At 42.4% G+C, this 27,381-nt stretch overlaps 1 protein-coding gene across 2 annotated transcripts in view; it reads left to right on the forward strand.

Moving 5' to 3' along the window:
* The first annotated feature begins 1,463 nt into the window (after positions 1 to 1,463).
* The window catches only part of MCMBP (minichromosome maintenance complex binding protein), a 32,653-nt gene continuing 6,735 nt past the window's right edge, over positions 1,464 to 27,381 (forward strand). Inside the window, exons 1-10 of one of the 2 annotated variants that reach the window (XM_025200165.1) lie at positions 1,464 to 1,545; positions 3,845 to 3,985; positions 4,385 to 4,426; positions 6,295 to 6,406; positions 11,814 to 11,965; positions 13,265 to 13,365; positions 17,010 to 17,185; positions 22,310 to 22,433; positions 26,202 to 26,319; positions 26,748 to 26,913. In XM_025200165.1, coding sequence (XP_025055950.1) covers positions 3,911 to 3,985; positions 4,385 to 4,426; positions 6,295 to 6,406; positions 11,814 to 11,965; positions 13,265 to 13,365; positions 17,010 to 17,185; positions 22,310 to 22,433; positions 26,202 to 26,319; positions 26,748 to 26,913 — 1,066 coding nt within the window. In that variant the 5' untranslated portion in view covers positions 1,464 to 1,545; positions 3,845 to 3,910. Of the gene's footprint in view, positions 1,546 to 3,844; positions 3,986 to 4,384; positions 4,427 to 6,294; positions 6,407 to 9,047; positions 9,167 to 11,813; positions 11,966 to 13,264; positions 13,366 to 17,009; positions 17,186 to 22,309; positions 22,434 to 26,201; positions 26,320 to 26,747; positions 26,914 to 27,381 lie in introns of those variants that run through there. The other variant, XM_025200164.1, reaches the window with a different exon arrangement.

Genomic DNA, 27,381 nt, shown 5'->3' on the forward strand with positions numbered 1-27,381 from the left:
GGGTGCCTCAGTTTCCCCGGCCTGGCCTGGCCCGGCCTGGCTGCGGGGCGGCGTGGGGGATGTCTCCCGGTGTCGGTCTCACGCCGCAGGCTGCCCGGGCGGTGTGTGCTCGGCGCGTGCAGCGCGGGTGAGGGGGGCGGTGTGGGCCGGGCCGGCTGCACCCAAGGGTTGATGCGCTTCACGCGGGGCAGGGACCTGACCGGTCTCAAATAAGCCTGAGACCCCCTGCCCACTTCCAAGCAGGGAAGCAACACTGATGTGGAGGGTTTCTGTTCCCCCCCACCCCGAACCCCAAAACACCTGCAGACTGTGATCTCTGCAAGCAGCAGACCTTTGGGCAGGGTGGGTGTCCTGGCTGCGCTCCAGAGCATGCCTGGGAGGAGCGGTGTGGGTTGGGATGCTGGCGTGCTGACCGACATGAGGCACAGAGTGCTTTATGTCCACACCTAACACTGACCCGCTTCAGGGAGGACTGGCTCAAAATCATACTTGTTTTTCCCAGGGTGCTTGTAAAACGTTCCAGTCTAAAGTTGCACGTGCATCTAGGATCTTGGGGTTCAAAGTGTAACATTTATTGCGTCTGTCCACCTTGGGGTGTCGTGTGTGTGTCTGTGCACACCCTGCGAGGTGTACCGAGGAGAGGGGTGAGAACAGCTAGCTAGCCACGGCTTCTGCGCCTCTGAAGTAGATGGCACGGAGATGCGAAGGCAAGCGAGGCTGTCTGAGAGAGATGTAGGGACTTCTTAAGGCGCGTATGCGTGGTTTGATCCCCATCCGCATCGGGCTGCAAACCAACATGAGGAGCTGTGCTTTGTGTAAGGTCAGCGAGCAAGTAGGGAGAGGTGTCAGAAATATCGTCCTGTCTGGAATCAGAAATGCTCTTCTATTATGTTGTGGCTCTAGCCAACCAAACAGTGTTAGAAATGATTTTGAAAATGAAACTTTTAACTCTGCTCATGCATTTGGGACCTTTAAAATGTGGCACAACCCTTGCCGAGTTCATTCACTGCCAGTTCTGCATTTTGATCTCGTTACAGTTCCAACAGACAAAGCTTTGCCAATCCTGCACTTGGTATTAATCCATGTATGGCTTCTTATTTTCTGGAAAAGCACTTGTGCTGAAACAAACTTTCCAAAAATGTGACCATGTGTGCACAGAAAGTAAGAAAGGTGGCTAATTTGCCCCTTCCTTGCCTGCTGGTCTGCGACGTATTTGTAGTCCCGAGTTCTTGAGCCTCTTCTCACTTAGGCAGTGGTGTGCTTGCTGTTATCGTTAAGAGACAGAGGAAGACATGGTGTTAAAATTGAAATCATGTGCACGTGTGCAGGAATAAGTCTCCCATAAAAATGTCGTTACCTTGCCAAACTGTGTTTAGTTCACTCCGGTTCAGAGTGGTACATAAAACTCCGAAGTTGCTTTTCTAAATACAGTTCTTTTTTTGGTTTTTTTTTTTTCTAGCCCAAAGTGGTCCAAATCCTGAATGGGAGAAAAAAGTAACTGAATACTTCAGAGAGAAACTAAAAGAAAATAATGCTACTAACTGGGTGAGATTGTTTAGGAGTCTTTCCTTAAATTTCCTTCCTTTTGCATCAGTGATGATGATTTATTGTTTGCCAGGTTTTTCACTTTTAGAACTTGCTGATACCAGGCTGAAGAAGACACTGGAGATTTAAATGCCAAACTTTGGCTTACCTGCAAAGTCACTGAAATGTGAAAAATCTGTCCAAAAATCAAAAGTGTAAGATCCTGATCCAAAGTCTTGAAACTAATGCCGTTGACTTCAGTGTACTTTGTACTATGATCCACTAGGTGGCAGTAGCTGACAAATGCAATCATCTGCAATGTAGTCATTAAGGTATAAAAATCTGCCCTGGCTACTCTAAAATTAGAGATAAATAAGTGTATACCAGAAGTTTCTGGCTAAGCACTTTCAAACTGATCAGGTTATATGATCTGTTGCAGCTTTAAATGATTGGAGAAATAGTTGTTAAATTTCATATTTTAGTTTGGTTGAGAGAGATCATTTATTTTAATCTTCTACAAACTGTACCATATTATGTCAGTTTAAGCCCCTATTCTGTATCCAAAGATTAGGCAGCTAACATGTATCTGATCTTCAAATACAAGAAAAAGTTAGCTTGATTCCAAAATTGTTAGTCTACTCTGAAGGATGACTATAAAAATGATATTATGGAATTCTGGATTTCTTGGCCCTCAAGTTGAATATGTTCAGTTTATCAGTAAAAAGAAAACCACCACAACAAACACAAGTATTTTCCCAATTTCAAAACACATTGAGAACCAAGAATCTTGTGCTTCAAGGAAAAAAACATTTTGTAACTAAAACTTTATCACCAATTGCATTTTTAACTGACTGAACTGCTAGGCATTACTACTACCTGGGATGGAATAAAATCTTTCTTTTCCTCTCTTATACAGCTGTGTGGGACCCCTGAGTTAAACTTTAAGTTTAGCGAATGCTATGGTGTGGATGTTCAGTCAGTGGTTACCATTTTTATGTGATTGTAATTCTAGTAACTATATTTCACATTGAATGTATTTTTCCCTAATATGACAATGCAGTTAATAACTGATTCAGAAAATCAAATAGACCTTGAATGAAAGGTGCACAGTACTGTTATTTCAGTAATTTGGAGATTGGTTGCCTGGACAAGCCGTGCGCTTATCTTTTCCCATGGTCATCTCCTGTACAGATAAGCTTCCGTTACCTCGAAGCATGCCCTACATGTTTCTTTTGAAAGCGTGAATGCTTTGAGTACCAGAAAAGATGTTTGCTTGTTTTGCTGTGAGATGGCAGTGCTTCTTTCATGTTGCTTATTACAGTATTCCTAGTTGTGTTTTTCCTTGTCAAAAAGTAAGGATTTGGAAAAATGTCTTCTGTGCATCTGACAGTGTGTGAAACTTTACATTTGTGCTGACCAGAAGGAATCCGGACAAATTTGGTGAGATGAAGAATGTGACACTTAGCAGTTTATTTTTTTGGGGTCAGTCTTAAAATGCACAAGAAAGAAGAGATTTTATATTGAATGGGTAATAGCAGATAGAGGGTGCAAGAGTAAACTGGCGTGATCCTGATTCAGTAGGCTATCATTTGAAAATAAAATTTAGTCGAAGAGATGTTAACTTGATTTTGTTTTAAAACCAGTTAATTTAAATAAATTGATAAAGCATATTTCATTAACATTCATTGAAAGGATTTGTAAAGGCTTGTTTAATTCCCCCATTAAAATGGGCAGGGAGGAGGACAGTGACCAATAACAGCACTGCCGAAAATTGGTCCAGTCCCTGTCTGAACTTACCTTCCACGCTCTTCAGTTACACTTCTAGTTTTACTGCACTTCTGGATGATCCCCTTTTTCAAAGGGTAGGAAACAGCAACATAAAAGTGCACCTGACATTCCAGTTAGTGAACTTGTATAAGCAAACTGCTTCAAATAAACCAAAACAAAATAGGGAAATTATTTTGTCTGTCTCTTTATATTAATCTTATCTGTCACTTATAGCAGTGTCTACAAAAGTTTCAGAAACCAATATGACTCCTTAAACAGTCTTGGGTAAGACAATAGATGAGGTAAAATGACCAAGAAACCTTAAAGTTAATAGCTGACTTATTGATCATCCTTGTCCATTCCTTACTGCTCTTGCATTAATTGAGTGGTTGAGACAAGTAAGTGAATATCAAGAAGTGCCATAATGAATTGACATATGTAGAAGTATTTTTGCAGTATCTATCTTTACCCATGATTTTTATCTTGAACAACTGGTATAAAAATGTGAGGCTTTTTAAAATATTAATTTGAAGCTTGTTCATGCTTCTTAAAGGTTCCATCGTTGAATGATGTCCCTTTGCATTACCTGAAGCCAAACAGTTTAGTCAAATTCCGCTGCATGGTTCAAGATATGTTTGACCCAGAATTTTACATGGGAGTTTATGAAACAGTTGACACAAATACCAGGACACGTGTAAGTAGAACACAGATTCATTACTAAGACATAAGTTTACTATTTCCCTAATTCTAGTCTTTGTACTTCTCTGCTTACTTAGTTGAACCTTTTACTTACCCAAAAGTTCACAATATTAATTCAGTTTATATGTGTTAGTTCACATTGTTGACGTGCCATTTTGTTCTTTTTTTGGTTGTGATCTGTTACAAGTAGATACAATTGTGGAACTGTTATTGCATGTAAGGTCCGTGGGACTTAAAAGAACATTCTCTCTCCCTTTAAATTCTTGAAACAGGACAAGTTTATACAGCTGGATTTTTTGGAAAGACTTCAGACTGCATTTTTTCTGTTCGCACTAGTCATTTATGTAATTCAGGATGCTGGAAGGAACATAACTATGGTTTTTCTGTTTTACAGGTTTTGCATTTTGGTAAATATAGAGATGTAGCAGAATGTGGGGTAAGTGATACTTGTACAAATGCTAGAGTTTAACTGTTTAAATTGAAACATTTAATTTGAGATTATCATTTTCTTCTCCACTTAGTAACCTGCAATAAAACATGCAATGAGCCATCAAATTAATTAAGTGAACTCAGTTGCCTTCCCTTTACTTATGTGTCGCATGTCATTTGTGGTGTTAAGTATTTTGGGCAGGATGGAAGTTGGAAGGGAGATGTAGATCAAAAAGGGATGCACTGATAAAGATTTTCTTTGGCAGATACTGATGACTGATTATTAACCAGCCATATCAGCTGATACCAATCCAAAAGCCAATTTACAAGATTGCAGCCCAGCAGCTTGGAGAGCAGCGTCCTGCCAATAAGTCTGAGGGGTGGTGCAAAGGGGGTAGCGGGCAGATCGAGGCCCCCCACTGTGAGGGAGGGAGTGGGTAGGGGCAGGCACTGCCCAGCCAGGGCAGTGAATGGGACCCCAGGGCAGGGAGTGGGATGGAGCCACAGTGGAGTGAGGAGGGGGGGTGGCTCCCCACCACTACATGCACCCCCAAGGGAATGTGCCTGCTCAGATTTGTGCGCGGAGCGAGGGTAGGCTGCTCGCTGCGGGCTTGGGGCCAGGGGCTGCGCCAGCCTTTTCCCGAAAGGGGGACCGGACCGGCGAGGGTTCAGCTGTGTGGGGTGGGTGTCGGCAGCGGCACTGGAAGGGGTGGATATGGGAAATTTTGGGGTGGCTATTGTTCCCTAAGCTCCCCACGGCACTGCCCTTCTTAGTGCCACCATCCACCCCGTGCAGCTAAGTCCTCCCTGAGCGCAGCTCCAGCCCAGCCCTGCTGCCGGGAAGAGGCTGATGCAACCCTTGACCCTGAGCCTGCAGCAGGCAGCCCGCCCTTGCCCCATGCACAAGTTGGGGGGGGGGAGGGGCGGAGGGAGGCACATGCCTCCCCTGGAGGTGCGCACAGCAGTGGGGAGCCACCCCACTCCTCTGCGCCCACTGGACAAGCCGCCCACAGCTCCATCCCACTCCCAGCCCCATGGTCCCATTCACCACCCTGGCTGGGCAGCGCCTATCCCATTCCTTCTCATTGTGGGGGCCTTGATCTGTCCCCCACCCCACACATACACCCCTTTCCTCCCACACAAACTTACTGGTCAGACACTGCTCTCCAAGCTGCAGGGCTGCATTTGTGGCCGCGTGCATGCTGTGGCTGCACACAGCATTTATCAGTAATGTTAAAGGCCAAAAAAACCCGATTGCTGATAATGTTAATTTTCCTGTTATTGGTGCCAGTCCAATATGCAATCGATATATCAGTGCACTTCTAAGATCAAGGGGCTCAAGAGTTATGCTAACTCTTTGTCCTTGCAAACCAGTTCTTTTACATCCATTTCCTGTCTTTAAATTATATAAGTGTAACTTTAACTATTTTGGAATCCTTCACCTCGACTCATAGAAATACTGCTTTGGGGATTTAGATGAGTTCCAGGTTTGGGGAGCAGAGAATTTCTCCTGAAGAAGTCGCAAGATATGTCTATTTCTACTTTAAATTAGTCTCACTTGCTGATGCTATTATATGTGATCAGCCTTTAATATTTCAGCCAGTGATTCTTTACCAAGAAACTGGGCCACTGGCAAAATACATCCTGAAAGAATATCCTGTGAGAACTACTGGAGATTAAACATGGAGTTACATTATGAGACTTTAAATCAGTCTGCGTGCTCTAAAGCACTGAAATAGTTTGAGACTTCAGATGCCAAATTGTAACACATGACTAAGAACATGCATCTTATTTTTTCTGTCTATAGAATTGACTTAAGACTATGACCTTATTTTTGTTTTTTTAACATTTCTATCGTTATTATTGGTATCCTAGCCTCATCAGGAAATAGATTTAAATTCTTCACAAACAGTCACTTCAGAGAGACAGACCTTCTACTGCGTTCCAGTGCCTGGAGAGTCAGCATGGGTGAAAGAAATATCTTTTGGCAAGCTTGTGATATATAGTATACAATTTTTTTATTAGTAAACAGTATGTTTAAAATGTCTTTGATTTTGAGGTGAAAGGAAAATTTTGATGATAATGGTTAACTGTCTTAAAATGAAAAGCTTTGGAGTACTATATGCCAGATGAATGAAGATATGGATTTGGCAGCCTTCTTTGCTATTTAGGGAAATATTTGGGGCTAGATTTTCAAATGGATGGGCACAAAGTGCTTGACCATTGTTGTTGGTCTGTTTGAAAATGTTTAAAAAATACCATATGACATGCCTATCAGTTGATATTCCCCTTGTTGGTTGATCCATAAATTTCAGTTGTCGTGTAGCTACTAACTTTGCTATGTTGAAATACCTCAGAGTGAGCAAGGAATACTTAAAGTCAGTAGTTATACAATAGTTGTTAGACTGGTTTATGTTCCACTTAGGTTTCTCTGAATAAATTGGGACTACAGTATCTAATGGGGGCATCTAATAATATTATAAAGCACCTATAGAGATATACGGTCATGCTGTGGTAACATGGCAAGTTAACCTTCCTTGAAATCTGAGTTCTCCAAGGAGCATATTTTTAAGAAGTTGAGGTATGGTTTCTCATTTCCTAAACCAGTCCAGCAAATGTGTTAGAAAATAAATCAACCTCAGTTTTTCTTTCTTGCAAGCAGATTCATAGATTCATAGATGTTAGGGTCGGAAGGGACCTCAATAGATCATTGAGTCTGACCCCCTGCATAGGCAGGAAAGAGGGCTGGGTCTAGATGACCCCAGCTAGATGCATATCCAACCTCCTCTTGAAGACTCCCAGGGTAGGGGAGAGCACCACCTCCCTTGGGAGCCCGTTCCAGACCTTGGCCACTCTAACTGTGAAGAAGTTCCTCCTAATGTCCAATCTAAATCTGCTCTCTGCTAGCTTGTGGCCATTATTTCTTGTAACCCCTGGGGGCGCCTTGGTGAATAAAACCTCACCAATTCCCTTCTGTGCCCCTGTGATGAACTTGTTGGACTATGCAGAACAGTTGGTAGAATTTCAGCTTATCAGTACTTTTTTGGAAAATGTTATGTATGTCTTCCTTCTGTGTGGGTAGGAGGGATTAAAACATTTAAGCTAGTTTGCATTTTAAAAAAATGATAGACAAATCAATGGTTAATCTTGTCTTTTTGACTTGACACCTCAGATTTTGACTTAAGAATTTGTTTTAAAACTAGTTTCAGCATTTGGCCCTAAAAAGCAAAGCGTTAAAAAAAAGTGAACATCAGTAGAGAGGTTTCTATTATTTTTATAAATTTCTAGGGGAAAATGTTCTGTTTGAATGCAGGGTTTCTTTTCCCTGCCATGTTTACAACCTTTCAATGAAAACCTGAAAGTGAACTACACTGTAGAAAAATTAAACTGATTCCGTTTGCTCACTTGTCAAGTTGAGAGAAATGCAAAAGAATCATAAATAGTAAATGTAAATAAGATTTTTTTGAAGTTCAATTTTAAGTATGACTAGCATTGTTATTAGCCTAACTTATTCTGAAATGCTCTCTGAGATATTTAAGTTGACAATGCTACTTTAAATGTACCAGGTAGTAACGCTTTTAAAGACTGAAAATACATAAAGTATATTTGATACTTAGACTGAGTAGGAAATATAGGAAAGAGAAAAAATCTCCAGTGTTCTGATTTGATCTCTGAGGGTGGAGAGGGGAAGAATTGTTAGGGTTGTTTGGGGGGTGTTGTTTAAATTTATGAACCCAGTGTTTAGACTTGATTGCTTTCTAAAGATTGGATGGGTACCTAAGACTTCGAATAGATGTTATTTTGTTTCTGCATCCGATCTGATTGATCAGCAAAAAACAGATGTTGCCAGAGCTGTTGTCCCACAGGATCAGGCATCTGCTTCTCAGGGCTTCAAGGGCCAGTTCCTGTAGAATAGCAGCTTTGGGTGCCATGCCCTAACCTGGGAGGCAAGTCTTCAACTAGGGTTTTCCCATAGGATTTCCCCCACTTGCAGATGCATAGCCTGGGAATCTATCTTAAGAGTCAGGGTATGGCAGTGTGAAACACATGCTCCCATGAGGACAGTGGCCCCAGGTGTGCCGTACCCCACATCAGGGCACGCATTCCCTGGCCCCCTGAAGGTGGAGAAACTCCCATGGATTGGGGTGTGGCAGTGTGAAGCAGAGGTTCCTCTAGAAAGGGCACAGCAGTGTGGAACATGCCCTGGAATCCCCTGTATGGTAATTCCCGAGTCATGCAGTAAGCGAGGATGTCCTCCCAAAAAAGGGGTCACGCACATTGTTAGGCAATTGGAGTATGACAAAGGACAGGGATGTCTGTTTGCTTGCAACGTATGCGGCCATAGCAAATTTTGGGGCAGATAATGACGACATGTGTTTGCACCATAAGAGTTAGCAATCTGAACTCTGTTCTCAGCTAAACTGTGGACTCACTGTGTAGGAAGATGGCTAATTAAGTAAACTTAAATAAGCCTTGGTGGACAGCATCTCAGTAGAACTTGCTACCTTTTATTCTAATATATTTCCAAATAAGAGCAGGTAATTTAGTATTTGGCAAATGAAACACATTGCATGACTTTTCCCTTAGTATGGTATTGTCCTTAATTTTTAATTTTACGCGTATATTAGTGCAAGTCAGGCTCGAGTTAGTCCTTCAACATCATATACTCCAAGTCGCCACAAGAGGAGTTATGAGGAAGATGAAGATATGGAGCTGCATCCATCTAAACAGAAAGAGCAGCACACGGGTAACAGTTTATATTCATGATTGGACATTACAGTAGCTTTTTGGAATTAACACTTTGGACTCTGTCTGGGTGAGCCAGTAGGGTTGATGGAGCTTTTTACTTCGGTGCTGATGAGTATGGGCATTTTTATACATGCAAGCGGCGCAGCACTGGGTGCTTTGAAAAGTGCCCGGCACTGCATCACTTGCAGTTGTATAAGCGGCAAAATGCTCATCAACACTAACAAAATGGCAACAACACGCTCTTGAACTTAAACACATCGGAGGTGTTTTAGTTCAAAAGTGTACCACTGCCATTTTCTGTGTGCTGACACGCATTTCGCCACTTATGCAACTACACACAATGCAGCGCAGTTCGCATCAGCTTGCGCGTGGAGCAGACTCGATTAATCAAGTCCGCTCTGAAGCGGTGGATTTCTGGTGCGTCACAGGGCAAAAATGTATGTGTATAAATGCCCTTTGCATACCCACAACTGAGACAGATGGCATTTTAACTTTGAGAAACTCCAAGAGCTAACAAAAAGCAGGGTGGGTTTATAGCACACATGCTGCTGATGATGCTTCCTAAAATCTAATATTTCAAGGCCACCCAAGTAGATTAGTGATTGCTGCATAAAAACAAAAGAAACTTCTAGTATTGGGTTGGGCCTCATGAAATCTGGTTTACTTCTCAGCTCTACCACAGACTTCCTTTTTGACATCAAGACTGTCCCTTAATTTCTCTCCTTTTCTGTTTCCCAACATGTAAAATAGGATTTTAAAGTAGAGGGTGGCACTGTATTTCTAAAACTAGTCTATGTTAGGAAGAATTAATCCGGTTTCCGTGCACATCCTACTCATTCACAAACAGGCAAGAATGTTCCTTGCCTTAGTCCCTGGTTCCTACATGGAATTGAATTAATTGTTTGTTTGCTGGTTGAACAGGAAGAGGCTAGTCTAAAAATAATAATCAAGTTCACAGAAGCTGTTACTTAAAATATTGTTTGGTGTTATTTTTCAGTCAGTTTATCTGTCAGATTTTAAGGCTTTAAATGTTTGTTTTCTAGTAGTTTACTGTTTTTTAAAAGGTGTTGCATTATATTTTAAATACATACGGTACTTCAGATTGCTTAGCTCACATGTGAAGACAAAACAATCACAGCATGGCTTTTAAATAGTTGCCTTATTACAGCAAATCAAGAGATTCCTAATTGGTAAGTTGTTTAAGAACAAGTTAAACTTTCAGGGAAAAAAAAGAAACCTCAGGTGCAAAATGGATCATTACTAGGGCTCTTCTGAAATCTACAAAATATAATGCTTAAATAGACATCTAAATAGAAGCCAAGGAATTCTGATTTGACTACAGGTTTCCCTCGCTGTATGTGAGTTGGGTATGTGGGTTTCTTGTGCAGTGACCCTTTTTATACCCAAAATGTGTTTTATGAGAGGTAAATTCACTCTTATACAATCGGCAGTAGGTAAGTCTGAGGGGAGGGGAGGGGACTGCAGGGGGGCAGATCAAAGCCCCAGCAGTGATGGAGGGAGTAGGGCACAGGCAGGAGCAGGGGCTGGGGTGAGTGGGGCCTTGACCTGCCCCCACACTGGTGGTGAGCAAGTGGGGCTGGGGCAGAGGCAGGTACTGCACAGCTGGGGTGGGGAATTGGACTGGGAGTGAGGCTCTGCTGCTATGGGCTGCCATGCCAGACTCTTCCCTGTGGGGTCTGGGCTGCGCATGGGGCAGCTGGTGGCAGCACTGGGGAGAGGGAGGGGGGGGGATCCTGCAGCCACCCCAAAATTTGCCATAGCTCCTCCAGCCCCCCTCCCAGCACCGCCGCCGCCTGCCCCAAGTGCAGCACGGCCTAACCCCACTCCAGGAAGAGCTTAGCACGGCCCTAAGCCCCAGCCCGTAGCAGCAGAAGCTGCACTCCCCATCCCGTGCCCTGCCCTGGCTGTGCAGCGCCTACCCGAACCCCAGCCCCACTCCACCTCTCACACCGGGCGGGGGGAGAACGGGGGAGACCGATGGAGACCCCACTCACTGCAGCCCTGAGGCTGGGCTCTTCCCAGTGCAGGGGATGTGCTCTGCTGCGCTTGGGGCAGGTGGTGCTGGGTGGCGAGCTAGCCAGGGAGAGCTATGGTGAAGTTTGGGGTGGCTGCAGCCCAGCGCCACCGCCCTGAATGCAGTGCAGCCTAGCCTGGCCCAGCCCAGCCCCCTGGCAGGAAGAGCCCAAAACTGCCCCAGCTCCTGCAGACTTACCTGCTGCTGATGCAGTCAAGGTCTTGTACCCTATCCCTGTTTGTTACTTTGTAAAGTGGGTTCCCTTTATGCGAATTCGAGGTGTGCGCAGTTTTTCAGGAACGCATATACCACAAAAAACAAGGGAAACCTGTATATGTTTAAGACCTGCAGATTTTTACAACTAGGCCATCATGCATTCATCATGGTGCTCGTATTTGTCACTAGAAGTACACATCTCTGCCTTCCAAAAGGGACAATTAAATGACTAGGAGAAACTACTGCTTCCAAAGCAATTTCTTTATTAGTGCTTCTTCAGGGTTCCTTATTGATTCAGCTTGCCTTATATTGCTCCCTGAAGGAGTGCATGTTGCTTATTTTAGCTTTTGTGCTTGATGAAGCTGTGGAAAGCTGTCATTCCTTCATGTTGCAGGGAGTGTAGGTGATATCCATGGGTGTGGAGAGCCAAAGCGATTAGAAACTGAAGCTTCCGCAGGACATCATCTGACCTCCCCAAACTGCTCCCCTCCACTTGATCTAAACTTCCCACTGCCAGGAGAGAAAGGCCCTGCATGTCTCGTAAAGGTAACTAGATCAAAAGGGTGATTGCCTCACTGAGGGGATAAATAAGAGAAGGAAGTGAGAACCCTGAAAGCAGAGTAGTTATTGTTAAGACACTACGTTAACTTAGACAAAAATATTTTGCCACCTTCTAACTTCTGTTTTCTACACGAAAATGTAATACTGTTTCCACAAATAACTTCTGAACTCTGTTTCCCTTGATTACCAATAAGGGATATTAGAATTGCTGATGTCAATGCTGATAGGTGTTGTAGCACATTTATTCACAGCTGTACTTGGCAAAAACAAAATTATTGTCATTTGAAATGCCCAAGCGTAAGGATGATCTTGACTCATGGTACTTGAGTATGTTGGAGCTGGGGTCCTCTCTGAAGAGATGGGGAGAAGTGTAATGGAGCAAGGGGGGAACAATTCATTGCTTGCATTTCACTTTTGCATTTAAAATAGCTTTTTATTGATTGATGCATATTATGAGTTTGAAAGTGAGGAGTAAAGTCCCTTCATTGTATCTCTGTTTTAATATTTGGCAGTCTTTCTGCAGTTAGAACTGAATCCCTTGATGCAGAGGTGTCAAATTCATCTGCCCCCACAGGCTGGATAAGCAGCTTGGGGCCAGTCCACGGGCCTGATCAAGCTCTCAGGCACCCTCTTTCTGCCCCCTTCCCCAGCATATCTGATCCAACAGCTGTTCCACCCAGTCTGGGACCTGTGCTGTGGGTGGTGCAAATCCCAGAGCAGCCAGAACAGGCACCAAGTGTGGCACAATCCAGCCAGAGCAATAGCTGTGCTGCACACAGTGGCCACCCCAACTGGACTGTGACATGCACCACAGGTCCTGGACTGGCTGGAACAGTCATGGTGTGTAGCACAGGCATCGCATGTATTCCAGTCTGCCCAGGGCAGCCGCTGCATGCAGAGTGGCTGCTTCTGTGGCCAAACTGTAGTACACGTGATGCCTGTTCTGACTACTCTGGGATCCAAGTCTCACACAGTGTGGGTCCCACACCATATGGAATAGCTGCTGGATCAGGTATGCAAGGGGAAGGGGAGACAGTCTGTGAGCCAGATCTAGCCTGGGGACCAATCCTGCACCACAGACAAACACTATGTCTTGTGTGGGTCTGATCAAAACCAGGAACAGCACCGCAGGGCCAGATGGCAGGGCTCTGTGGGCTGGATCTGGCCTACGGCCATATGTTTGACACCCATGCCTTAATGGAAAAGAATATAGTCTTAATGAGTCTTAATGCATCATTCTGCTCTGTCTCCTGTTTGTTTTATCTCACACTTCTTTTTTGGCAGGTCTATGAGAGCTGGGATAGTTTCAAAGTCAATGATATTCTAGAGGTATATGGCATTTTGTCTGTGGATCCAGTGCTAAGCATAGTGAACAACGAAGAGAGGTAAGGCTGAAATCCAGACTTGTAGGGATTATAATTGAAAATGCACAATGTATATAAATGTTCTGCCCTAAAAACTGAAATGAAAGAGCCATTTGTCAGAGCATTGTCCAAAGACGCTTTTTTCCTCAAGTTGAGCTTGATGCTCAGGAAAGGTGCTGGATTCATAGCCATGTAAGTTGAAGTCCTCTGTCCACAAAATCAGTATTGCAGGGACACGTTGCCTCAGTGTGCCTCAAACCAAAACGGGAGGCCACTTCTAGCTGAAATATTAGTTCATTTTTCATGCTTATTCAGTCCAGGAGGAAAGACTTTTTTGAACATCTGGTTTCCTTTGTGATCTGCCTAGCTAAGTAAGCCTCAATTTTTAGTTTTGTAACCATTAAGCGAAGTTAAATGTCAAGCATTTCTTTGTACTCTGGATTGGAACACTTCTCAGTTCATGGTAACTGAGAAGTAAAGGAAGATGGAAACCTGTATAGCTAAAAGATCATTCTGAGAACAACTGAAGCCAAAGCCACCACATTTAAATACATCAGAAGCAGGGAGCCTGGAAAATAATTGGTATGTCTAGAGAGCAATGAAAGAAGGATAAGGACTTTATGAGGAAGCTAAACTTTTTTCTACACTGTTCTTCATCTTGGAGGATGTTGGGGAGATAATTATGCTTTTCAGGTAATAAGGATGAAGCACTGTTAAAGGGTCAAGATTTGGTGCTGGAACAAACTAAAAAAGAAAAGGGAGCAGCTTGTGTTCATCCAAGAGTTGAGAGAAAAACAACAGGGGCCAAACTAATTCAAGGAAACAATCTTTCATTCAGTATAGGTCCTATTCTAAAGGGCAGTCAGTCTCTCTCTCTCTCTCTCAAAATAGAAAAGGCTAGATGATCCATAGAACTAGACTGAGAAAAATAATTAAAGCTATAATAGTTATTATATAACCTTTTAACAGTATAGCAGAAATAGAAAAGGGTTGAACAGAAGAGCAACGAAAATACAGCAGTGGTTATCAACCTTTTTAGATGCTGGATACCCCTGGTTAGAATTGAGACACCCCTCAAAAAATGCCAGCTCTTAGCTTTCACTCATTTTTTGACTACAGAAAAAAATAATAGAGTAATTCAGCTACTGTGAAGAACTCAGAAAGACCACAGCAGGTCAGGATGTTTTTTATGTTATGGATTCCTATTTGGAATCTTTTGTGAATCATGTTTGCACACACAACAGTGCTACTATCGTATGCATCCTGTGGTACCCTTTGTCTCGGCCGGCCAGAACCGACTCGAGGTGATTAAGAAATTGCTCGTTCGTCAGGGCGGGCTGGTGAATGGAGAGACAGACAAGGTTTAATGGTTGCAAAAACGTTTACTTACGCCGCGTGGAGTTGCGACGCAGCTGGTCCGGTCGTCTGAACAACCACGTGAGTTGTTCCAGCTGGCGAGGCCCAAGCCAGTTAATCCGTCCGCAAATCAAGCCAGCGGGAAAAGGGTACGTCTGGGATTGTGCTCGGCGACGGGAAGAAGGATCGATAGGTGATCAGTCTATCAGTCAGCTAGCCGCAAGTCAGATCTCTTCTGAGGCACTCTGCAGCATGCTCAAAGTTCTTCAACTTGGGCGGAAGTCGCACGAAATTTTAAATGGCTAGCAAGCCAATTACCAGCCGCCATGTGTGAATAATTTAGCACTGGCCAATAGCGGGACACAAATTTGCATTCAACTAGCGGGAACTCTTTGCACCATGCATTTCTGTGCTGCAAAGAAGAAATGCACCCTGCAAATTGGCGGGAACTTTCTTGCACCGAGGTTCTTCTGCTGCAACAGAAACCCTCACTGTGCAAGAGGCTCTCATGTGGCAAGAAAATTCCATCGTGCCGAGGCACCAAAATCACTGGGTTGTGACACCCTTAAGGCACTCACAGTCCCCAGGTGGAGAATTACTTGGTTAGAGGCATGAATGGCATTCCGTAGGAGGTGAGTGGAACTATTACAATTCCCTGGTGTAGAAGGGAAATAAGAAGAAATATATAAAATAATAATTGGTGTAAAAGAGTTATAGCAGATGCTCTCTCCTTTCTCATCATAACACAACAAAGGGATGACTAATTAAACTTAGATTACAACTAAGATAAATATGCATCCTTTTAAAGAAGAAATCTTAATCTGTAGAAATTAGCTCCACAAAATATTTTACCATGTTTTGCCAGATCCAAAAACATGAATTGGACATCTGCATGGAAAACAAATGTCCAGTTACATTAGATGGGATTAAAAAAAAAATGGAAGGTATATAGAACCTTGTATTATACCAATCAGTAATTGGTGAGATTCTAGGGGACAAAATCACTTAATAGGTCACAGTTTTCTATAATTGTCCACCTGAATTTTTTCTGGGTCCCCTCACTTCCACCGTCCCAGGATAATGTTTTGCCACTCACTTTCCAGAGACAGGATATTGGACTGCATAGATTACAAGTCCTGTATTACTGATACATGTTTCTGAATCTTTGTCTTTTTGAATGTGTTAATTCTCTGTGCAATTTTTATTTTCCCTTTTTGTTTGTTATACTGATAACTGCAGTTTGAATCTGTGTAGTGCCAGACAAGCTTCTAAAAGTAACTCAGCACAGTCAGCTGTCTGCTAATCAGCTGTCTGATGGTAGCCTAACACTAGTGTTAGTTCAACATGCCTCATCACAAAACTTTTCTGTTCTCGGTCATTTTTCAGATAAACCAAATAGAATACAGCAAGGATCTTGAACTTTACAATCATTGAATTGAGTATAAGGAGAAAAAGGTGGTATTGGCCCTTTTAATTAGCAACTGCCCCAAGTAAGGAGCAGTGAGCCACCACTTCTGTACCATCGGTACAAAGCCGATGTAGTTGGTACTATCTGAAGATTGTTACCATTAGGTGTCTGTCTCAGTCTTATTCTGGTTGCAGAGTTGACACCTGTTTAAATACATACCTGAACCCCCAGCCCCATGAATCAAACTTTTTAAGGCCTCTTCAGAGATGCCAGTGTTTGAATAAGCATGACTGGATTGTTCTCTAACGCCTTGAAATAGCCATTCAAGTTTGGGTTTAGGATCCCTGTTGGAAAGCGTTTTAATTTACATGTTCTGTGATTATAAAAAATTGTCCAAGACTGAAAATCTGGAACTCTAAAACAATACATATGTACAGCCATAGACTTGTAACATAGTTGTTTCACTTAACAAATTTCTGTTGAGCAAATAAGTGTTACCATGGAGAATGTTTCACAGCTCTCGTTTAGGTGATGTAATGATCAGGCGGGGGTAAATTTACTTCACAAAACTGAGATGTTTACAAATTCCAAAGTATTTTCAGAAAACTAGCAGTATATTTTTGTTTGAATCTGATTAAGTAGTCATAAATTGTAGTTGTAAATTGTTATGATTTTCATTGTTCTGACTTCTTTAATTCCTACAGTTTTAATTAAACATCTTATTGGAAAGATGATAAATTCTGATAGCTTAAATACATCTTTCAGTAAGATGAAGCTGAGAATAGATGTTACTTGTCTTTGTGTATTGCAGTTTTGACAAGGATTCCAAATGCATTTCAGAAGTAACAGGGGAATTTGCAGAGAATTCACATAAGCTTGGCTTTATTGTCTCATTTACTAGGGAGAACTCCTCATCACTATTTGATCCTATGGAGTGCATGGATACAGCAGAAGAACAGAGAGTACACAGTCCTCCTGCCTCATTAGTCCCCAGAATCCATGTAATTTTGGCACAGAAATTGCAGCATATTAATCCATTATTGCCTGCTTGCCTTAAAGAAGAAGAAAGTAAAAGCTGTGAGTATCTGAACTATGGAGTGCAGTTGCTCAGACTGTATTATACCTTCCCCAAAATACAAACAAGTAATGGTTATTAACAGCAAAATTTAGCAACAGGATAATCTGTTCTTTAAAGCAGCGTGAGGAAATGTGGCTGCATCTGCTAAGTTGCATCAGACATGATGGTAAGTGGCAGAGTTATTGATAAAATAGTAGGTGTTCCTATGACTCATCTTAAACATTTAGGAAACATGAAAGGCTGTAAGTTTTGGAGCCAAATGTGTAATACATAAGGTGACCATTTGTCCTGGTCTGGTCAGGAGGTCAGAAGTCCTGGGCCAGGGTTTTGCAGGGAGGCAGAGCGGCATGGTACACCAGGCAGGTGTTCAGACAGGCACCACTGCCACTTTTCAGGAGCAAGGTGGGCAGACTGGAGCAGGCTCCTCCCCACCTGCATATGGCATGTCCTTGCAGCCTGCCCAGTGCATCATGCCTCTCCACTACCCGCTGGACCCTGGCTGGGGCCTGTTGACCAAGTACCTGGGACCAGCGTACTGAATTTGAGAGTGCCCTGGCTAAACTAGGACATATGATCATACAGCTTTCAATTAAAAATCTGAAAGGGTTTCTAGGATATTGAGCAGCTGAAACTATCCCCAAGTCAGCCATTACTCATTCAGCAAACCACTCGAGTGGGTTTTTAACTCCTACTCATGCTGCTTTTTTAATTTAAAATAGGAATCCTACTTTTGTTGTGGCAGCTACCATGTTGCACATATGGCATCTGAAAGGAGGTTAATTATGAAACTGTTTCCCAATAATGTTTTAGGGTAAATTGCCATTTGTAACCTGGTTTTTTTTTGGCCTTGTTTAGGGACTGCACTTCCTTCTGCCCAGACCGCTACTTCTTCCTGTTTTATGATTAAATAACTTCACTTTTCATGTTATATTTATAAGCAACTTCTATTTAAGCCTAGTTGTAATCCACTGAACATCACATGTAGGGTCAGAAACCAGTTTTGATGATCAAGCACAGGAAGATTGAGAAGCTAAATTGGATCATGTTTTGCCTTATCAGAATTCAGTTCCATTTGACAGAATATGACTGGTTTGTTGAGCTCCATCCCTGGAAACTCTTCAGTGGGAATTAGTGTGCTGTTTTTCTTGTAGTCTGATGTAAATATCACTGAACTCTTAGCCAGAATTCATTTAATAATATTGTCAATTTTCTTGCACAATTGTACACTATTTTTCCCAGTCTAGTTTATTATATATGGGCATCTGGCGAAATAATTTGCAACTTCTGAAATCTCCAAAAGTGTTTTTTTTCTTTTTGACTTAACTATAAATGAAACTTCAATTTTTATTAAACAAACAGGGGTGTTAAAAGTGAAAACCATGTCTGCTTTTAAGTTATGTATATCGCTATCAAAAACGTTTTGGACTTATAAGGGTGCTGCTTTTGTTGGCTGGTAGAATTCAAAAGCCTGTTAAGTAAAGTTGCTTAGTTTGGGTTTATAGGAGGATCTCATTTAGTTTTGCAGCTGTTTCACCAGTAGTTGCATACTTGTCTGAAATAAAGTTCCTGTAGCAATAACATGCAGGAAGGAACTGAAAATGAACAATAGCCAAAAATAGTGAGATGAAAAGAGGAATTTTTTCTGTATTTACATACAGGGTTTGCATAGGGACTAGACTTCAATCGAAAAAAATATTCAAGACCAGAAAAATTAAAATGTTCAATAGACTGTATATTTGTTAACGCAGGAAAAATGTGGTTTTGGTTTCACTGTTAAGAGGATTGGGGTTTGGCAATTGATTATTATTATTTTCCCTTTGCTTTTGAGCGGTCTCTAACAGTGCTTTAAAGACACCTCTGAAATATATTGCTTAAATGCCTCTAGCTTTACAAGTAGAGGACAAATGTGCTTAGGAATTACAAATATGGCCAGAAGTGATTGAAGGGTCCAAGCCAAATTGTTTTAAAATTAAAGTGAGAGATACCTTGTCAAAGCCTTCCACCCATTAAATAGAAGTAAGTTTCTCTAACTTCAGCAGAGTAGAGAGTTAACATACTACTTAATTTTTTTTTTCCTTTTAAAGGTATTTAGAAGTACTGTTTGAAAATGACAGTGAAAACCTGCTCTGGCTCTAACACAGGATTACACACCAATAATTCAGAATCATTCTGTTTTTAATTGGATATTTATGGCAGATGATGACAAGATCAGGAAGGACTTTTATGTTCTTTTTACCTCTCTTGGCATGTAGTAAAGGGTCTCAAATGGGTTTTCCCTTTGGTTTCTAATAGGAAGGGAAAGTCTCTTTTTTTAATTCCTTCCATGTGCTTTAGATTAATCAATACCATTATATGGTTCTAGGAAAACAAACATAACCAAAGCTGGAGAAACTTGCACTGTATGCAAGTTTGAAATTTACTATGTTGTTTCTGTTAATTTTTAGTGAAACAAGGGATTTTCCCCCACCAAATTAATTATGTGAAGCCTCCGTTTTAAGAGTCCTTCTGTTTGCTTTTCTGAAAAAATGTGTAATAAAAATTTATTAGTGAGATAAGGGTTCGTTTTTGTAAAGCATTAAAAGGTCTCGTAGAAATTAGATGCAAAGTGTTAGAACCAGAGCAATAGTCGAGAGTCCATTATGAAAACAGTGTCAGAACTGTTTAGTTGCATCCCTTGACATCTGTAAACCATTTAAAGCAGAGTGAGCCATGTATCATCTACATAATAGATTTTGAACAAATTAATGCTAAATGCCAGCTATTGCAGCATAGTGATGCCCAAAACTTCAGCCTGGTTATCTTAAAAGAAAGTTATCAGCACTCTTCAGTAATTAACTTTTGTACTATACACTGAAATGCATTCTAGGAAACCACAGTTTTATGGATTGGATTCATTGACTAATCACATGACTTTCAGTTAGATTTGGCATGAGGCTTAAAGATACTTAATGAAGAAGGGAATTTAGTGGCTCTAGTGTACCAGATTTGCAAAAAAAAATGGTAAAGGCCCATTAGTGTCTATAACAGGATTTTAAAATTGGTTAATAGAGGCAAATCTCACAGGAGGAGTGTTGCTGGGACCATGACTGCATTTCTGTATTATTCAGATCCCAAATTTAACTAGACAGGCTTTGACATGAAATTCTTACAATTGTTTTATAATATAGGAGTTCAGACAGCACAGGTTTGTTTTAGTGCAGAACAAACAAACTGAATCATAAGCATCTGTTTCCTTTGGTCCTTGCAGAGGGATTCCTAAACTAAGTATTAATCCAGTAAGTTAATATTACTGTGTTTTAAGTGGGAAAGTTTTAGTTTAAAAGAACACTTACCATAAATTCCTTCAGTGCCAGTTACCTGATATGGGCATGTGATCAAACAGTAGCAGCTGCAGAAAGGGCAGGATAATAGAAACAAACCTGGATTGAAATTTAAACTATTAAGTTGTTAATTTAAGCAAGGGAAGTAGTCAGCAGAGAGAGACTGGAAGACAGGCATGTGAAAAGCAGTTATTTGAGGAAATTTTCTGATTGAGCTCACAGCTTTGAAAAATACATATCTCTCTTAGTTCACCTGAAGACACGTCTGTTCCACAGCACTCAGAGAAAGTTGATTTAAACGAGAGAGAGAACCACTCATTCAGTTCATATTGTGGGCTAGCCATATTGTTATAAGCTCTTCAGGTAATGCTGATATCTCATTACCCACAGTGCTAGAATGAAACCAGTGATGGTTGTGTGATGCCTGCACGTGAATTCTCTGTCCTGCTCAAGTGAGAAAGGAGTGTTGATGTGCTCGAGCTCAAATTTACACTTTCAGGATGCTGGGGCAGTCTGTGGATGTGCATCAAAAATCACTATCAGCAGAGATAAAACTCAGCTGGAGGTAACCCTCATTTAACAAGAGTTGCATCCTCAAGGTGCTGTATTCTAGAAGTACATCCCTTTTGCAACTGACTTTCATTTCTGAGAGACAGGAGTTGCGTCCCTTCTTTTGAGGGATCTGATGTACTTCAAAACTAAAGTAACAGCACTTTTGATACTGGCATGAGTTAGAAAAGGGAGGCAGGAGTTCCACAGAAATATGTAATCAATGAAGCAGAAATCCTGCTTTACAGCCAACAAGGAAAAGGGAGATCATTTTTGTCTCTAATTGTTATACAACAAAACCCATGCTGAAAAACTCTGAAGAAACAGCAGCCCGACAGCCAGTGGCAGCAACTCCTTCCTCAGCATTACTGATAATCAGTTGATTTAATTAGGGGCTTTACTTTAAGTTGGTGTTTGTGAGAATCTTGGAACCAAAACCTGTCAGCTATTGACATTAGTGGTCTGCACTTATTGAGACCTTGCTGACTGTTACGCTTCCCTTCCCATTTATTTGTTGTGCCCGCTCAATTTAGACTGCTGAGCGTTTGTAGCAGAAGCTCTCTCCCATCACGGTGTATATCACGTCATCCTGAGACAGTGAGGTGTGATCTCACGAAAGCCTCTGGGCACCACTTTAAAATGATACGTTCTCTAAAATTACAGTAACCAGAGTTCAGAAATGATGGCGCAAAAATCCAGGCATAAAAGGACACACAATGAAGTGTGGATATTCAGATTCTTGACGTGTATATTTTCATAGTGTTAGAAAATGCAGGATGAATTTCCTACCACGTGGTCACATTATACTCCTGACTTGGATCAAGGTAAACTTGGATGGAAATTGGAATACAGTTAAATGAACAAAAACAGCATTTTAAAGTGTTGTTAGTTAAATAAATGTGCTTTAAATATGCTTTATGTGTGTGAGAAAAATCTATCAAAAGGTTTTGTATTTAAGACTGACCAAGTGGAAATGACAGCTGAATTTGCCTAATTTAAGAAAGAGAGGGCAGGTTGGTGCGCAAGGCTACAATTATACTCACTGATAGCCTAAATAAAGGGAATTTTTCTGCCTCAGAAAACTTAGGGCTAAGGAACAGAATCCTGACTCTAGAAAAAGTTAATTCAAGTGCTTCTGCACGAACTTACCATTCCCCTCTGTGATAACACAATGCATGGTAAGCCTCATTTGGAGAGGAGCAGGGACAGATGCAGGGTGCTTCTGGTATTTATTGTCCTTTGCTTTTTTATCAGTTGTTTCTAGTTTCATGTCTGAACTGTCACCAGTTCGAGCGGAGCTGCTTGGATTCCTCACTCATGCCCTCCTAGGAGATAGTTTGGCTGCTGAGTACCTTATATTGCATCTCATCTCCACAGTGTAAGTAAGCCTAAATTTCTTAGAAAAACCATCTGCCTGTTTTTTGCCAATCTACTACCAGCTAAGTAATTCTTCAGCCAAGGTGACTTAAATATTTGTGTGCCAGTAGCACCTACTGGCTGTAACTGGGATGGGGCATTGCTTTAATGGATGCAAGTGTGGAGGTTTCAAACACATTTTCAAAACCAAGCATCCTTTGTGTTTGAGGGTTAAAACAAATTCCTTCCTTCTGTTTCTTCACCCTTTATTTTTGAAAACTCTGTCCATGGATTGGAGACTAACAAAACATTTTGTGTTTAAATCTGACTGAGTTTGTTAATGAAGTACCAATGGTATTTAATGATTTAACTGATTGATTGATTGTTTCTGGTTACTATAAGCTAGAGTGTCAAAGGCCTTTAGTGGGGATGCACAGATAAAGATTTTCTTGGCCAATACCGATAGTCTATTATTAACTAGCCACATCTGCCAATACCAGTTGATAACCAGGGATCCTGATTTTCCTGGATTAAAAAACTGCAAATTCTCTGATAAAACCCCCAAAATCTGTGATTAAAATGGAAGACCCCCTACAACCCTGCCAGAAGCATGTGCATGCACATGGTGCCCCCTGCCTTGGCGCCCCTCCCTCTCCCTTCCTGGAACTCTGCAAGCCTGCAGAGAGCTTGCTGCCAAACTGCAAAATCCATGGGTTTCTCTGCTAAATTGAGAAATCCACAATTTCCTCTGGTAAAGGGGGAAATCCACATTTTACTCTGTTTTTCCAAGGGAAACAGAAAACCCAGATCCCTGCTGATAACCGATTTACAGGAATGCAGCTAGTTGGCAGCTCCTTGCAGATAAATCTGTGGAAGGGAAGGGGCATGGTGGGGTGGGAAGGGATGTTGGGGGGAGGCCAAATCAAGGCCCCCTGGTGAGGGCTGGAGTGGGGCAGGGACTGGTGCTGGGGGCACTGCCCACACTGAATGGGACCCAGGGCCGGGAGTGGAATGGAGCCATGAGCAGCTCGTCCAGAGGATCAGCATCCCAGCACTTAAAAATGGTGGCAGTGCTTGAACTAAAACTTGTTGAATGAACTTTAGTTCAAGTGCCACCGACACCATTTTTAAGCGCAGTGACATTTTTAACCGGAGCCAAGCCAAGCAGGGCAAGAGCAGATGTGGACTGCTTGCTGTGGGCTCGGGGCTCTCCGTGGGCTCGGGGCTCTCCCCCCTGCTGCCTTTGCCCCAGAGGATACACAGCCAGCATGGGGCTGCCAAGGCAAAGACAGAAGAGCAGAGCCCTCAGCCCACAGCCACCCTGCGCACCAATCTGGGGGTTACACATGTCCCTCCATGCCTCCCCCGGGAGGTGCATTCAGTGCACGGGAGCCAACCATTGATTTTCAGTTCCATTTCTCCCCCCTCCCCCCCAACTATTAAACTTTTGTTATACCAATATACTAAAGATTAATATAGCTCCTGCTTGGCCCATTACAATGTATGTCTACTAAACCCAGATATTTAATATAGACTATACGTGCCCTTCTGCTTGCTAATCAGCTACTGGATCACGAGTCAGAGATAGGCAAAAGAAAGGGAGCTGCATTTGTCTATTTTCTCCATTTACTCTATTGGTGGGATTTCTAGACTTCTTTTATCCCTGTATCTCTGTGGTTGGGGGAATATCACCACCCTAAGGGGTGAGGTACTTTCTGTTGCATAAGGGGAACGCTTGAAAGCTTACAAATAACTGTTTATGCCATTCCAAGGCTTTTCACTTAGGCAAACAGTTAAAAGTCTGCTAGGAAGTAATTGCAGGATACCTTTTTCTAGAGAAAGCAGTGGCATCTCTGGTATTCTGTCAACTTCGGGGCCAGAACCTCTAACTGGCTTGATGAAAAGCCAGTGTCCTGGAAGATATAGGCACGTCATTTTTTCCCCCTTCCCAAGCCAGAGCCTTCCTTTGTCTGCATTTCATGTTGGAAAGGGAGTTATTGTCCTGGACGACCAATCTGAACATGATGCCTGATCCTGCTAGGAGGGCTATCACCTCTTTCCATAGCCTGTGCTGGAAATGTTTTGCTGGACTGGAACACGAGGTTGACAAAACATGTTCAGTGCTTTAGAGGCCAAAAAGGAGATGAAGTCTCCAAAGTCTTATGTGTTCTACATACACATACTAAAAGGATCCCTGCTTAAATAGTTGTGATAAAGGACTTGTGCAATTTGAGTCATAGAAATTAAGACTCAGGTCCACCAAATGAATGATTTAGAAGTCCAAAGTGGGCTTTGGAAACATATATGCACCTAAGTCTACGAGTGTGATCCTCAAAGCACACCCCCTAACCTTTTAGCCCCCTAGGTACCTAGGGTACCTGTACACAAGCACAGAGGCTGCTCCAATGCTTTGTAATTACAGCAAATCGGAGCAGACTCAATTAACTGAGTCTGCTGGGAGCATGGTAATAACAGTGCTTCAGCAGCCTCCCGTGTATTGTGTATCAGCATCCGTCCCCAGATTTAAAAAAAGGTGGTGGGGATGCTTGAACTAAAACTTGTTGAATGAACTTTAGTTCAAGTGCCACCGACACCATTTTTAAGCGCAGTGACATTTTTAACCGGAGCCAAGCCAAGCAGGGCAAGAGCAGATGTGGACTGCTTGCTGTGGGCTCGGGGCTCTCCACCCTGCTGCCTTTGCCCCAGAGGATACACAGCCAGCATGGGGCTGCCAAGGCAAAGACAGAAGAGCAGAGCCCTCAGCCCACAGCCACCCTGCGCACCAATCTGGGGGTTACACATGTCCCTCCATGCCTTCCCCGGGAGGTGCATTCAGTGGTGGGGAGCCATCCATTCCCCTCCGTGCCCCCTGAACAAGTGACCCGCCCTGGCCCTGGGTCCTATTCACCACCCTGGCTGGGCAGCACCCCCTGCCCCACTCCCTCCCTCACCGTGGGGGCCTTGATCTGCATCCCCCTCCCCTACACATGTGCTGCAGGCTCCCCCCCCATGTTCCTTCCTCTACACAGACTTACCTGCAGGATGCTGCTTTCCACAGTGTCCAGCTGCATTCCTGGCCATGTGCATGTATGTGGCTGCATGCACACACACATGCAACATCCGAGGGCCCTGGCCAAAAGGCATATTATATTTATCAGTGAACATTATCAACTACACCGACCAAAAAAAGCCGATAGCCAATAATGTTACTTTTCCTTTTATTGGTGCCAATCTAATATGCAACCAATATGTCGGTGCAGTTCTAGTCTTTAGGCTTGTTGGTGATTGGTGCCAAGTAGAATGTTTCCTGAAGATTAGAGTAGGTGTCCAAGGCCCACTGAAATAATGTCCTTCTGGTTTTTATACTAGAAGGCTTCTAGTTACAGTGTCTCTGCATCTGTCAGATAAATTGAAACCAAAAATAGTGAAGGCAAAAGGTTCTACACCAATTAAAAACTGATATTTGGAAAAATGCAAATTGCTGCATTTGCTTTCGTATAAAGTCTAACAATAGTACTTTAATACTAATTTAGTACAGTACCTGATATTGTGACACTTAAAAGTACGAGTTCACCACAAACTTTAGTTTGCTCTAACCTGTAATCAGTGGGAGTAGAGCCAGTTAAATCAAATTAGAGAGCCCTTTGAATACGCTGTCTCTAGGGTTTGTGGAGATGGGGCATATGCTCAGATGCCAGAGATGTTACAGGGCACTCTTGAAGTGATTGATAATATGTTCAAATACTCTGTTGGCCAGATGTTCACTGAGTCTGTCTTATTTTTGGTCTAGCTATGCGAGAAGAGATGTGCTTCCTCTGGGAAAATTCACAGTCAACTTGAGCGGCTGTCCAAGAAATAGCATCTTCACAGAGCACATATACCGTATTATCCAGCAGCTTGTTCCAGCAGTAAGGATGGCATTGACATGCTTTAATTGATTTCTAATTATGCAGCGATTTGCTTCCCAGTATAATTTCCTTGAATGTTTGTGCATCCAGATCATTTGACTTTCCTATACTTACTGATTCACCACAAATTTCTGGAAAGCATTCTACCAAAAACAAGTAATGTGCTTGGGGACCATAGTGAGTAAGAAATTGCAGTACTTTACAACAAGCTGGATATGGGTGGCTTAAAACGCACACGCTAACCATAATTGTTTTCCTGGAATATTTTTTTCCTGTTTAACATCTGTGAAACTCATGATTGTATGTAGATAGTATTGTTTCTTTTCTTGGCAATTTTGCAGTAATCTCATATGTGATACAGATATCTACAAGGCTGGTGGAGAAGAGAATTTGCCTATTTAGCATCTAACTTCCATTTCTCTTGGCAGTCCTATCGTCTGCAGATGACCATAGAAAACATGAACCACTCACGATTTATCCCACACAAGGACTACACAGCTAATCGCTTAGTCAGTGGAGTATTGCAGCTGGCCAGCAATACTTCTCTTGTGATAGATGAGACTTTGCTTGAGCAAGGACAGCTTGACACAACAGGTGAGTTGTTCCTCGTCTCCATCACTCTGCTGTAAAACTTGTCCTGAGGTAAAGTGTTACGAATTCTTTCACCCTCTGGGTGAGTGACCAGTGTGAAATGAGTTGGTAATTCTTGGTATAGTGTTAGTTCACTAATGCTTGTACTGCAGAGCTCCCCTGAACACTTGGCTTTCTTGGTACTCAGCAGAAAAGACTGACTGAGCCTGCAGATGGAGCTCCCCTTTTCAGTTCCGCATGGAACAAATGAATGGAGTGGTGGCATGAGATCCCCAACAGAGTTATTTGTATTACAACTTTACTTGAGATAATTGAACAGGCTCTTGATGCACAATGAGTACAGCTGGACTTTGAAATAATCTTCTCTAACTTCCCTTTTGAGTAAGTTTGTTATATTGGGCAAGAGGTAGCTGGGATACAAGATGAGGGTAGCTTATACACTTTTCTCTTCCCCTCCAGGTTTAGGGAAAG

Source organism: Alligator sinensis, unplaced genomic scaffold (assembly GCF_000455745.1).
Source record: "Alligator sinensis unplaced genomic scaffold, ASM45574v1 scaffold527_1, whole genome shotgun sequence".
Taxonomy (NCBI): Eukaryota; Metazoa; Chordata; order Crocodylia; family Alligatoridae; genus Alligator; species Alligator sinensis.